The 11,701-nt window shown below is 50.1% G+C and overlaps 1 protein-coding gene across 1 annotated transcript in view; it reads left to right on the top strand.

Annotated features, from left to right (window-relative positions):
* Nucleotides 1-293: 293 nt before the first annotated feature.
* Nucleotides 294-11,701, top strand: part of LOC141998901 (uncharacterized) — a 28,236-nt gene continuing 16,828 nt past the window's right edge. Inside the window, 7 exon segments of the mRNA XM_074971862.1 lie at nt 294-724; nt 1,702-1,797; nt 3,551-3,781; nt 4,949-4,971; nt 6,390-6,505; nt 7,107-7,136; nt 8,089-8,553. Of these exon segments, the coding sequence (XP_074827963.1) occupies nt 308-724; nt 1,702-1,797; nt 3,551-3,781; nt 4,949-4,971; nt 6,390-6,505; nt 7,107-7,136; nt 8,089-8,553 (1,378 nt within the window). The 5' untranslated portion in view covers nt 294-307.

Below are 11,701 nucleotides of genomic sequence, written 5' to 3'. Positions count from 1 at the left end.
AACAAAGCCCTGCCCAACCAGGGGGTGTGTGGATTTGGGAGTCAAATAATAGAATTCAAGTCAACTCTTCACTTTTTCGAAAAGAGTGACATTCTCCCTAACCTGACCCTGCTTCTTCCCCTGTGCACTCTTCCCAGCAGAGAGAGGGTCACGTTTCTCACCAGAGCCCCCAGGGGCGGGGAGAACTCACAGACCCAGCTGATTCTAGCTCCGCCAATGAGACAGAGCCAGGAAGGGAAACACCCAATTCCTGTCCCAGACGCTGGAAATTCAAACGAGCTTTTTGTTCCCCTTCCCGCCGGGAGCCATGGCTGCAGAGAGCAAGGCAGAAAGTCTCCGGGATGAACTTTCTTGTCCCATCTGCCTGGAGTATTTCCAAGAGCCGGTGTCTATCCACTGCGGGCACAACTTCTGCAGAGACTGCATCAGCCAGTGCTGGGGGGAGTCAGAGCCCAACTTCTCCTGCCCCCAGTGCAGAGAAACCGCCCAGCAGAGAAACTTCAGGCCCAGCAGGGAACTGGCGAGAGTTATCGAAATAGCCAGAGGGCTGAGTTTCCAGGCAGCCAAAGGCTCAGGAGGGGAGCGAGTGTGTGAGAGGCACCAGGAGGCTCTGAAACTCTTCTGCGAGGAGGATGAAACCCCCATCTGCCTGGTGTGTGATAAATCCAAGGCTCACAGATCTCACACGGTGGTTCCCATAGAGGAGGCTGCCCAGGAGTACAAGGTAGGAAATCTCCGCCCAGCATCAGTGTTTGTACCTATGGGGTTTTTCAGATATATTTCCAGGCCCAGAGTAGAGCTGCTCATGCAGAGGTCATGTAGCCTGCGGCCATAACTGGGGGTTCCCAGGCTTTCCAATGTTTGGGTTTCCTTCTAGTGTCACCTGAACTCCTCATTTCCTGCTGTCATAAAGGATGTTTTTTTGCTAACTACAGTGTTGTGATAAAGATTTTGAACCTTACACATGGATCTCTGCACTGACTTGAGGACCAATTTCCAGGAGTGGGTGGGGAAAAATATTCATTATCTTGTGATGCCCTTTTCCTCAGCGAATATTTCTGTTCCAACACACGTTCCTGCTGAGCGGGGCACACCGGAACCAGCACTGGCAGCCCCCACCGTTCTAAAATCCTGCGATCTTTGAAAAGATTCAATCAGACTGCGGGAATTTATCCTCCCACGCTCTGCTTCATTCATTTCAAACCAACAGAGAAATAACTTGCTTCTTGGTCCCCAAAAGATGCTGGTGGATGCGAGGTGAGGCAGGGGTGCAGTCAGAGCTCCTGACTGGTGGACAGATGAGGAATTTTTGGAGCAAACCTGACACCATCTGTTTTACTAGGATCAGCAATCTGAGAGCAGAGTTGTAGGAAAGAAATCTTGCTGAGAGGCCAGTGCTATCTGCGGAGGCACTAGGGTTTGTGCATTGGCCGCGTGGACCCAGTTTGTGCTCCTAGCCCCCAGGTGTCAGAATGAATTAGTTCTCCTCTGCTGCCTGCTGCTTTTCACCAGTTCCTGCAGTGTCCCTGGCCTGGCCTGTGAGTTGCCCTGTGGGTGCTCTCCCGGCCTGCTGCTGGGTTAAATAAGCTGGAAAGCTACATCCATGCAGCAGCGTTATTGCTGGGGGATGGTGGGATTCGTTGCTCTTCAAGCTCGAAAAGAAAAAAAATTACCGCCCCACCCCCAATTGTCTTTGCCCAGGAACAGTTCCAGACCCGACTGCAGGCTCTGAAGGAAGAGAGAGAAAAGCTCCTGGGATGGAAACTGACTGGAGAGAAGAGAAGCTCAGAGTACCTGGTAGGTGCCCAGTGCTGTTACCCAGCAGGGCTGTGGGGATGAAGGTCAGTGAGGGAGGCTTCTGTGTCTCTCTGGGGCTGTGTGCTGCTGGTTGGGGATCGTGTGTGTCTGTCTCTGTTCCTCTCTATGGGCTGGAGTGGGACTGAGACTCCTTGCCTGGCTCTGGGGTTAGGACAGATTCCCCAGGAGCAATGGGCAGCCCTGGGGCAGGGCAGACGCTGATCGAATCCAGCAGCAGGTGCAGCCTGTGCTCCCCTCTGCTCAGGATGGACGGGATGTGGGGTCATGGCCTGACCTCCTCCCTTCAGCTCTGGCAGTGCCAAGGCTGCGTTAATGGTCCATCCTCAGCTGTCAGAGAGGTCTGCTGGGTTCGGCTTCAGGCTTGATCTTTGTCTGTGTCTGCACACACTGTCTGTTTCACCCTATGCAGTGCAGTTGTAGCCATGTTGGTCCCGGGATATTGGAGAGACAAGAGGGGGAGGTTAGATCTTTGCACCAACTTCTGTTGGTGAGAGAGACAAGCTTGCACACTACCCAAAGCTGTTCTTGAGGTCTGGGCTGGAGAGCTCTGGGTGGCTCGAAAGCTTCTCTCTCTCTCTCTCTGACAGAAGATGGTCCAATCAAAGAGATCACCTCAACCCCTCATCTCTCTCTTTGTTATAGATGAGCACTAGAGAGTCAATAGCTGAGTGACAGCCAAGCTCTCATGCTAAGCGCTGATGGTTTCACAGTGCTCTAAAACCCACCTGCATCCTGACGTTGTCTTGGAAAATCACGGTGCCCCATCCAGGCCTGAGACAGGGTTATTGGACTGAATCAGGAGTCAAGTGGCGAATGGGCTACAGAGGTGAAGGGCTCAGACAAAAATAACCTGACGTTCAATTTGTCTCCCATTCTCAAAACTTTTTTGTGCCCGCCTATGGCTCAGATCATAGCACTGATCAGCCCCAAACTGAGCTGGGTCTGATTGGATTTCACCTTGGCTAGCATCCGGCACCCAGGGCCACACCAGGGTAACAGCACTGTAGAAGTTATAAGAGGGTCCTTCAGGCTCTGTAAATACTCATACATCTTGGATACGCACATGGGAAAGTGATGTGAGCACGTTCGAGGAGAGAGGTGCTCCTCAAGCCAGAAAGGGGGCAGAGTTAAGGTTGGGTGGCAGTGTGCGTAGGAGACGCAACCTTAACTCTACATTCCCTTGTCTTCAGAGCTGTGCTTGTCTTTGCTTCATTCTTGATTTCATGGTATAAGTTTATGGCCTGAGGCTGCACTAGAGATCCTGATCTCTGCACTAACACACTTAGCTTTTAGGCACTGAATTCTCATGGCTCTCCACAGGTGTGGCTGGGCATCCTGCAGGGCATGTGAATATCTGGAGCTTCCTCAGTGAAACTTGGGAGTATTAGTTTGTTTTCTTATTTTGTGTTTTCTTTACCCCGTTCAGTCTCTCTCAGGAAGTCTCTGCTCATGTACCTCTGAATCCTGCCCTTTCTACTGCTCGAAGGACTGAGATTGTCACAGGTCACTGATCACAAGAGAAACAAACCATGTGAGATGGGAAGGGAATTTAGGGCGAGGTGGGACTTTCTAGGAAAATCTTTCTGGTCACAGGGGAAAGTTTCTGTCTGCTTTTGAGGTGCTGAATATTTAGAAATTCCCCCTCCCGGTGACACAGGGCTCTGTGAAATCTCCCCTGCCTCTCGGTGTGTCCTTGACGTGCCTTTTCCCTGTTTGTGCCTCTTCTTTACAGGAAAAGACAGACGCTGAGAGAGAGAAAATTGTGTCTCAATTTAAGCAGCTGCACCAGTTTCTGGAGGAAGAAGAGCGACTCTTGCTGGCCCGGCTGGGAGAGCTGGAGAAGGAGATTGTGAAGCTGCAGGATGAAAATATCACCAAACTGTCTGTGGAGATTTCCCGTCTCAGCGAGCTGATCAGCGAGATGGAGGGGAAGTGCCAGCAGCCAGCGAGTGAATTCCTGCAGGTGAGACCTCAGAGCCTTGGAGATATTTGGGAAATGGATGAACGGGGAGACCCATGTGGCTTGGAGTGCAGGATCCTAACACTACAGTGGAACTCACTATTTCTAGTTTTTACATAGGAATCCTCTCTCTCGCTCTCTCTTTAATGGTACCTCATTTAATTGTTAGGAACTACTGTTAAAATGTGAATTCGCTGGTTTACAATCACTTGCACTTGCTTCTGTTTTATTATTCTCTTTTGTTTTATTAGTAAGTTGATGAGGGGTCTGGAACAGCTTCCATCTGAGCAGAGATTAAAAAGACTGGAACTGTTCAGCTTAGAAAAGAAGTGACTAAGAGGGGATATGGTGGAGGTCTATAAACTCATTCCGGTGCGGAGAAAGTGAACAGGGGAATGTTTTTTACCCCTTCCCATTACACAAGAACCAGGGGTCACCCAATGAAATTTAATAGGCAGCAGGTTCAATACACACATAAGGAAGTGCTTCTTCATAGACCTCACAGTCAACCTGTGGACCTCGTTGTCCTGGGATGGTGTGAAGGCCAAAAGTATAAGTGGAGTAAAAAAAGAATTAGATCAGTTCATGGAAGACAGGTCCATAAATGGCTGTTAGCCAAGATGGTCAGGGACACAACCCCATGCTCTGGGTGGCCCTAAAGCTCTAACTCCCAGAAGCTGGGACTGGGGATGGATCACTTGAGTTTGCTCTGTTTTGTTCATTCCCTCTGAAGCATCTGTCAGAAAACAGGACACTAGGCAGATGAGCCATCAGTCTTGTGTTGTTAGGATTGAGGGATCCCGGGAGAGGGGCCCCTTTGTAGGGTTTAGATTTTAATGGTCTTTTTTACAGTGTTCTGGGTCCACTTAAGGCCCACATCACTGGGGGAGCAGAGCCCGTTAATAACACACACAAATTCATCCACCACTCCTGAGGCAGGGAAATATTATTTAAATAACGTGATCCCCATTTCACGGAGAGAGAGGGGGACTTTGTTTTGGAAATCATCCCAGGCCAGCTGCCGTTCTCCCCATGACACCACCAACCACCCCTGAACCAGGATCACAGTGTGGCCCACCCCACCCTCTTTTTCACCAGCTGACGTCCTTCTCATGGTTATCACTCGTAACGGAGCTCTTTGTTCTCTCTCCTCCCCCCCCCCCCCCCCAGGACATCAGAAGCACCTTGAGCAGGTACGTGGCTCCGTCTCGCTCTCAGGGACACGTCACTCTGTGGGGCAGGGGCTTGAGCGCCATGTGAGGCCCACATCTCCTCAGGGCACCATGGCCAACTGTGCGGGGCAGGGTCACCCCTCAGATCCAAATCTCCCCTCTGCTGACATTACTCCTGGGATTGATGCTCTTTATTTGAGACGCTGAGCCCTGGTCTACACTAGGACTTTAGGTCGAATTTAGCAGCGTTAAATCGATGTAAACCTGCACCCGTCCACACAATGAAGCCCTTTTTTTTGATTTAAAGGGCTCTTAAAATCTATTTCCTTACTCCACCCCTGACAAGTGGATTAGTGCTTAAATTGGCCTTGCCGGGTCGAATTTGGGGTACTGTGGACACAATTCGACAATATTGGCCTCCGGGAGCTATCCCAGAGTGCTCCATTGTGACCGCTCTGGACAGCACTCTCAACTCAGATGCACTGTCCAGGTAGACAGGAAAAGAACCGCGAACTTTTGAATCTCATTTCCGGAGACTGCGGGAACTGTGGGATAGCTATCCACGGTGCAACACTCCGGAAGTCGATGCTTGCCTCGGTACTGTGGAAGCACTCCGCTGAGTTAATGCACTTAATGCACTTAGAGCATTTTCTGTGGGGACACACACACTCGAATATATAAAACCGATTTCTAAAAAAATGACTTCTATAAATTCGACCTAATTTCGTAGTGTAGACATACCCTTAGATGATGAAGCATGAGGGCAGGTTAATAAACCTGAATAGATTCATTAAATCTCTTGTGTCCCGGGGAATGGGAATACGGACACTTCCAGAGCAGCAGTGTTCAAATATGTTCAGCTTGTGTCCGTTTGGCGCCCTGCGTGAGGTGATCTGGGCTTAGTGCAGTAGTTCTCAAACTTTTCTACTGGTGACCCCTTTCACATAGCAAGCCTCTGAGTGCGACCCACCCTTATAAATTAAAAACATTTAGCACCATTATAAATGTGGATGCAAAGTGGGGCTTGGGGTGGAGTCTGACAGCTCGCGACCCCCCATGTAATAACCTCGTAACCCCCTGAGGGGTCTCGACCCCCAGTTTGAGAACGCCTAGGTTAGTGGTCTCCATCCATTTCTGACTGGGCAGGTGTCCACACCACAAAGCTTAGCAGAGTCAATGTAGCCTGTTGGCCCATCTCCCTGCTCCACTTCCCCTCGATGTCGTCTCTCTCCGGGTCATGCTAGAAACAAACTGGGCCGCTGGGGGTGAAGCTTGTGCTGCCATTGCCTGAGCGGTACCTGCTCTGAGGCCGGGATACATAGAACAGTCCAGCCTCCAGGCCCTGCAGTCCAGCAGCTTTCCCTGGCATGAAATCATCTGAGATGCGGATAAAATCGTGATTTACAATCAGTTAATTAGAGAATTCTGTTTCTCTCCAGGTGCGAGCAGGGGAAGTTCCAGCAGCCGGTGGAGATTTCTCCTGATCTGGCAAAGAGACTTGGTGATTTTACCCAAAAAAACATTGTGCTAAAGGAGACTCTGAAGGAATTCCAAGGTAGTGAGCAGGGACTGAAAAAGGAAAATGGAGACTGGTCTCTGTGAAGGTTGGAGGAAACGGGCTGTGTCCAATTAGCTGTGAATGTAAAATTCAATTTAAGAACATGGACGAAATATAAACAAAGTTTTGAATTTATTAAGACATTTTTTCCCAAGATATACGATATTTATGGAGGAACAACAGTAGTCTGAATGTGATTCTTTGTCACTTTGTTTGCCCTAATTCTTGAGGACTGCAAAATACTTGGTTGAGTGAAACTGTGTGCTAATGCAAAGGGCTCCATCTACTCTTCCTGAGTCTGTTTTGTTCCAGTCTGAGCTGTCTAGGAATTTTCTCTTGTAGAAATGCCACTTAAGCCATGTTTATAACCAGTTTATTAGTGCAGAAAGGGGTCCATAAGCCTGAGAGTGGCTCATCTCCACATGGGCGAATTTTGCACTGTCTCTCTCTCTTTATTTGTCTTTCTGGGTCTCCCTGCCTTTTCCCCTCTGTTCATGGCCCAGAACTAAAGTACAGTTATTCTGATTAATTGTAGGAAATCCGGCATGAAACATAATTTTGATACCATGAAATCTCTTTCTCTCCCTCTCCTCCCTAGACGCTCTGGTGTTTGAACTGCAGACAGCAAGTAAGTGGATCTCTGGCAAAAGGGAGTAGTGTTATGGGTCGGGTTTTAGATGGATTGAGAGAAAAGGACAGTTTGTGTTTGTGGCACTGGATTCATTTGAGGAACAAAAGAGATCGAACAAAAGAGAGTCCCCCATTCATATAGAGTGAGCATTGCAGGGAAGGGGGCTGGCGTTAAGCACTCCAATATATTATTAACCCCTTAATTATTGTACTGACTGAGTGAGGGCTCTGTCTCCTCTGTTATGCTGATTGGGGGTGGGTGCCTGGTCTGACCCTCCCTCGGAGTGTCCATAGGACATCGCCCCCTTCTCTGTCTCACCCTGTGGGTCCCACCTCTCCCTTCCCCCCTGGACTCTTGGGTTGCCAACTAGGCCTCTCCATTCTCTCTGTCTTTGTGTGGTCTTCTGTTCACACTGCCTCCTCCTCTCCCATTCCCCATGGGCTAGGGGCCCTGCCCTGGCATACCCACCAATTCCCTCCCGCCTCCTTCCACCCAGGGCTACTGCCTCCTTCCCTTGTCCCAGCTGCACTGGGGTTTGCGCTCCTCTCTCTGCTGCCTCCTTGATTCCCTCTGACGGGGGTCTCCCCAAGAGGCGGCTGAGGCTGATGCCCCTTCGGTCCCACCCCAGGCTCTGCTGCCTGCCCTGCCCAGTCCCTGTTGCTGGGAGTGGGGAGCCACAGCATGGGGAGCAGGGAGATGCAGCAGGGGAGGAGATGGAGATGCAGAATCTGAAGCTATAACAGCCCCTCTAGGCCCTGGGAGGTGGGAGCTGTGGTGAAATCCCTGCTCAGCCCCAGCACAGAGGCAGCTCCCTGAGACTCAGGACAGAGAGGCAGGAAGTCAGGGAGGGTCCCAGCCCAGATGGGGCTGCTGGGGAGTGTGAGAAATGGTCCCATCCTGCCCCAGGGCGGAGCTCTGCCCCTCACGCTCCGATTCTCTCTCCCCCCAGCGAATGTGACTCTGGATCCAGATACGGCTCACCCCAGATGCAACGGGCCTGCTGATTGGCTACATGTGAAACGGAGAAAGACACGGAAGCAAGTGCCCAACAACCCTGGAAGCGATTTCCCAACATTTCTGGGAGGTGGGGATGGGTGATGCTGGGCTGTGGGGGTGGCCAGAGAGTCTGTGAGGAGGAATGCGGGTTTCAGTTTTAACGCTGAGGAGGCGCTCTGGGCTGTGCAGTGGCTGCAGGGGGATCAATATAAGGCTCGCACCTCCCCTGAGACCACAGTGTCACTGGGCCAGATCCCCACCAGGATTTGGGTTTGTCTGGACTATGACGAGGTGCAGGTGGCATTTTTCAGTGCGGACAGCATGGCCCCGATCTTCACTTTCCCACCATCATCTTTCAATGGGGAGAGAGTCCACTCTTGGTTCTGTTTCTGGGACAGCGAAACCCAGTTTAGGCTCTGTCCCTGATCCACAGGGTAAAATATCCTACTGCAGGCCATGAAATAGGCTTCTCTAGCCACTGACATCCTCATTTCTACAACCCTGGAAGTTAAAGCGGGCTGGTGACCAGTGTTCCCTCTCATTTTTGACAGGCCGTGCGCGCAAAAAATTTTCCTCTGTGCAAATCGTTGTGCTTCTGTACAAATTTTTGTGTGCGCGGTGTTTTGCCGTGTGTGCGGGGTTTAGGATCTTTGTGCTCCCGCACATGCGCACAGCTTAGAGGGAACACTGCTGGTGACCTGTTTTCCACCCAAAAACCAACCAACTGAACTCTCAGGGACACTGATGAGCCTGGTTTTCACTGTTTTCTATGATCCTGGAGGACTCTAACAGTCTGCGTAGTCAGAGACTAAGAGGAAGGTCCCGAGTGAGGGAGGCGAGTCCACAGGTGGGGAACCTTTGGGACAAGGGGAGGGGCAGAAGACAATTGATGATCTTCACTTTTGATGAGTGTTGTCTAGAATTTAACAAAGGTGTTTTTATATCAAGCCCACGGAGGTTTGTTTTATGGTTCCCACAATCATTGGCTGCTGCAGGCATTTTTGTTTTTTCATCAAGTGGATTCTGTGTCTTCTGTTAAGGAAAAGTTAGCATATGTGACTCCATTTTGGTTTGGGGCCCACCATTGTTTAAATGCCAGCACATCATACACCAGGAGGAGTAATCCTTAGATACTGAATCCCTGTGAAAATCCTCCTCCTTGTCTCCAGCCTGCCTTGATTCCCAGTATCTGGTTTTTGTCAGTCTCTAACTCCCTGTCTCTTGGCCTTGATGTGAGGCCTCCCATCCTGATAATAAAAGTTACTGATGCATGGCTTTAGAACCATGCTGTGTAATTAACATACTGGTATAGCACGAGGAATGCACCAAGCAGGGATAGGTGGTAGATAAGACAAGGGTTTGTTTATTGGCTAAGGTTTCCGATGCACGAGGGCAACATGCTTTGCTAAAAAGTATATAACCTTTGTATAATCTGTATTCAGGGTCCCCTCCTGGCTAGCGGGGGGCACCACGCTCGAGCGTAATAAACTTAGTGTCTTTTGGGAACTCTGCAGTTGTGGACTTTATTTCTGTGCCTCAGCCTAGATTCGAACTGTGCGTGTCCTACCAGGTGTAATTCGCAGCACTTGTGTGCGTGTCCTACCAGGTGTAATTCGCAGCACTTCACAGCTGTAAAGATGCTGAAATTTTTGTGCCTCACAATAATTTCTCTTGTCTCCTGCTGGGTAAAATATAGCAATAAACCCAGGAGCCATCAGAACTACTTGATTCACCAGTGTAGGGTTTGTTTGCATTTTACTGGCATGCTCAGTGGGCTCGAGGTGGGTTACAGGCCATTGGAATTGCAACAGTAGTAATGATCATGTCTCTGCTCGGCCATATTCAGGTGCTTTCACCCAGTGTGTGTTGGATCCAAATTTCCCAGCCTGGGCGCATCGAGCATTCAGACAAACAGTGACATGCAGCTAGTTATTGGTCCAAACTTTTCATAGACCAGGGTTGTTGTGTAAAGCCTCCGCCCACTCCAGTAGAATGTGATTGTCAGATTTGTAATTTGTAACTTTTCAGTCATTGCTAGTATGATGATTGAGTTCTGTAACCTTTTGCAAAACTTTGTTACTTTTTAGTCATTGTTAGCATGACCTTTTAAATTTTGTAACTTTTGCAAGCTTTGTAGTCTTTTCAGTTACCACTTGTATAACTTCCAAGCTTTGCAATATTCCATCACACCATCACAGAGAGTGTGAACAAGGGAGTATATGTGGGACTGGGCGGAGAGGAACTGCAAGGAGAAAAGAGCCCGGAGACAGGTGTGTCTGATGTAATCTGCCCCGAGAAGGCAATCATAGGGTGCTGTAAAGAAAAGAAGAACCTGGTATGCGTGAAAGGAACAAGGTCTGGGAATGTTTCTTGGTGACGGACACAGAAGGAAAACTCACTGTATGTGACAGGAGCTGCCCAGTTCCAATAAAAGGAAGAAAGCATGCTCACAAGCCCTTCTTCTTTTTGACCTGCTTGCTGGCCTGGATCCGTGACCACAGGCGGACACGCCAGATCTACTATGCTTTGGCTTCTTGGCTTCCTATGCTGTCTCCGGTAACTCTCCACCTGCGTGAGTGTGTGGGTGCATGAGGGTATGAAAGTGGGGAATGTGTGCGTGCATGAATAAGCGCCATCCCTTTTCTGTTTGATCCAATAGCAGCATTTAATAAAACCAATATAAGTGTAACCCTGGGTTGGTTTCTAGTGAAATTGAGGTAACATTAGTGGTGGAGAATGCAGGCAACCACCGATAGGGTACACTAGTGGAAAGGGGCGACAAGGAGTAGAGAGCATGTGTGGCGCCTGCTCCCCCTTCCAGGTACACTCGAGGAAAGGGGTGACATGGAGTAGAGAGCGCATATGGGTAGCCTAGGAACTGTGGTGCACCTGCTCCCCCTTCATGATTTTGGGCACGATGCCACTGTTTAGAAAGGGAAAAAGCCCCCCCGAATCCACAATGGAGTGGAAGGGGGCAAAATTTCCGCATCTCCTCCTCTGGGCCCACTCCAAGGGTGTTGACCGCTGGGTCCCAGGGACAGTTTCATCAGGGGACACCATGGTGGATGTAGAAACTACATACCAGAAATATTGTGAGTTTTATCATCCGGATTCAAAGACTAAGGATCGGGCAGCAGCATGGTTGTTGTGGCAAACTTGTTGTGCTTGGCAAACTGCGAGAGCTGATTATAATTCTGAAACGGTGCAAGTGAAGCAGGAGTTGGAACGAGTAAGGGCGGGAAGGGATATGTGGAAGGCACAAGCGGCAGGGGCAAGTTGTCAGCAGCTAGCAATCTCCGCCGTCAGGGTGACGGAGAGAGCTGAACAGGCCGAGGAAGAGAGGGAACAATCTAAGGAGCTGGAGGTCCAGGCGGAGTGTTTGCGGGGATTGGTGTTAGAGCAGGGGACCTGTCCAGGAGGGAGAGCAGCAGGACCCCTGGGATCGGGGACAAAGGCGCTGCTCCTATATGACCCCAGAGACTGGGATGGGGACATATGGTATGACCCTGACACGGGATGGCTGCCAGATGGGCCAGGAGCTCGGCTAGCCCCGGGGGCAGCTGTGC

This window comes from Natator depressus, chromosome 14, assembly GCF_965152275.1.
Source record: "Natator depressus isolate rNatDep1 chromosome 14, rNatDep2.hap1, whole genome shotgun sequence".
Classification (NCBI taxonomy): Eukaryota; Metazoa; Chordata; order Testudines; family Cheloniidae; genus Natator; species Natator depressus.
Note: the sequence above shows the minus strand (reverse complement) of the source record. Positions and strands in the feature narration are given on the sequence as shown.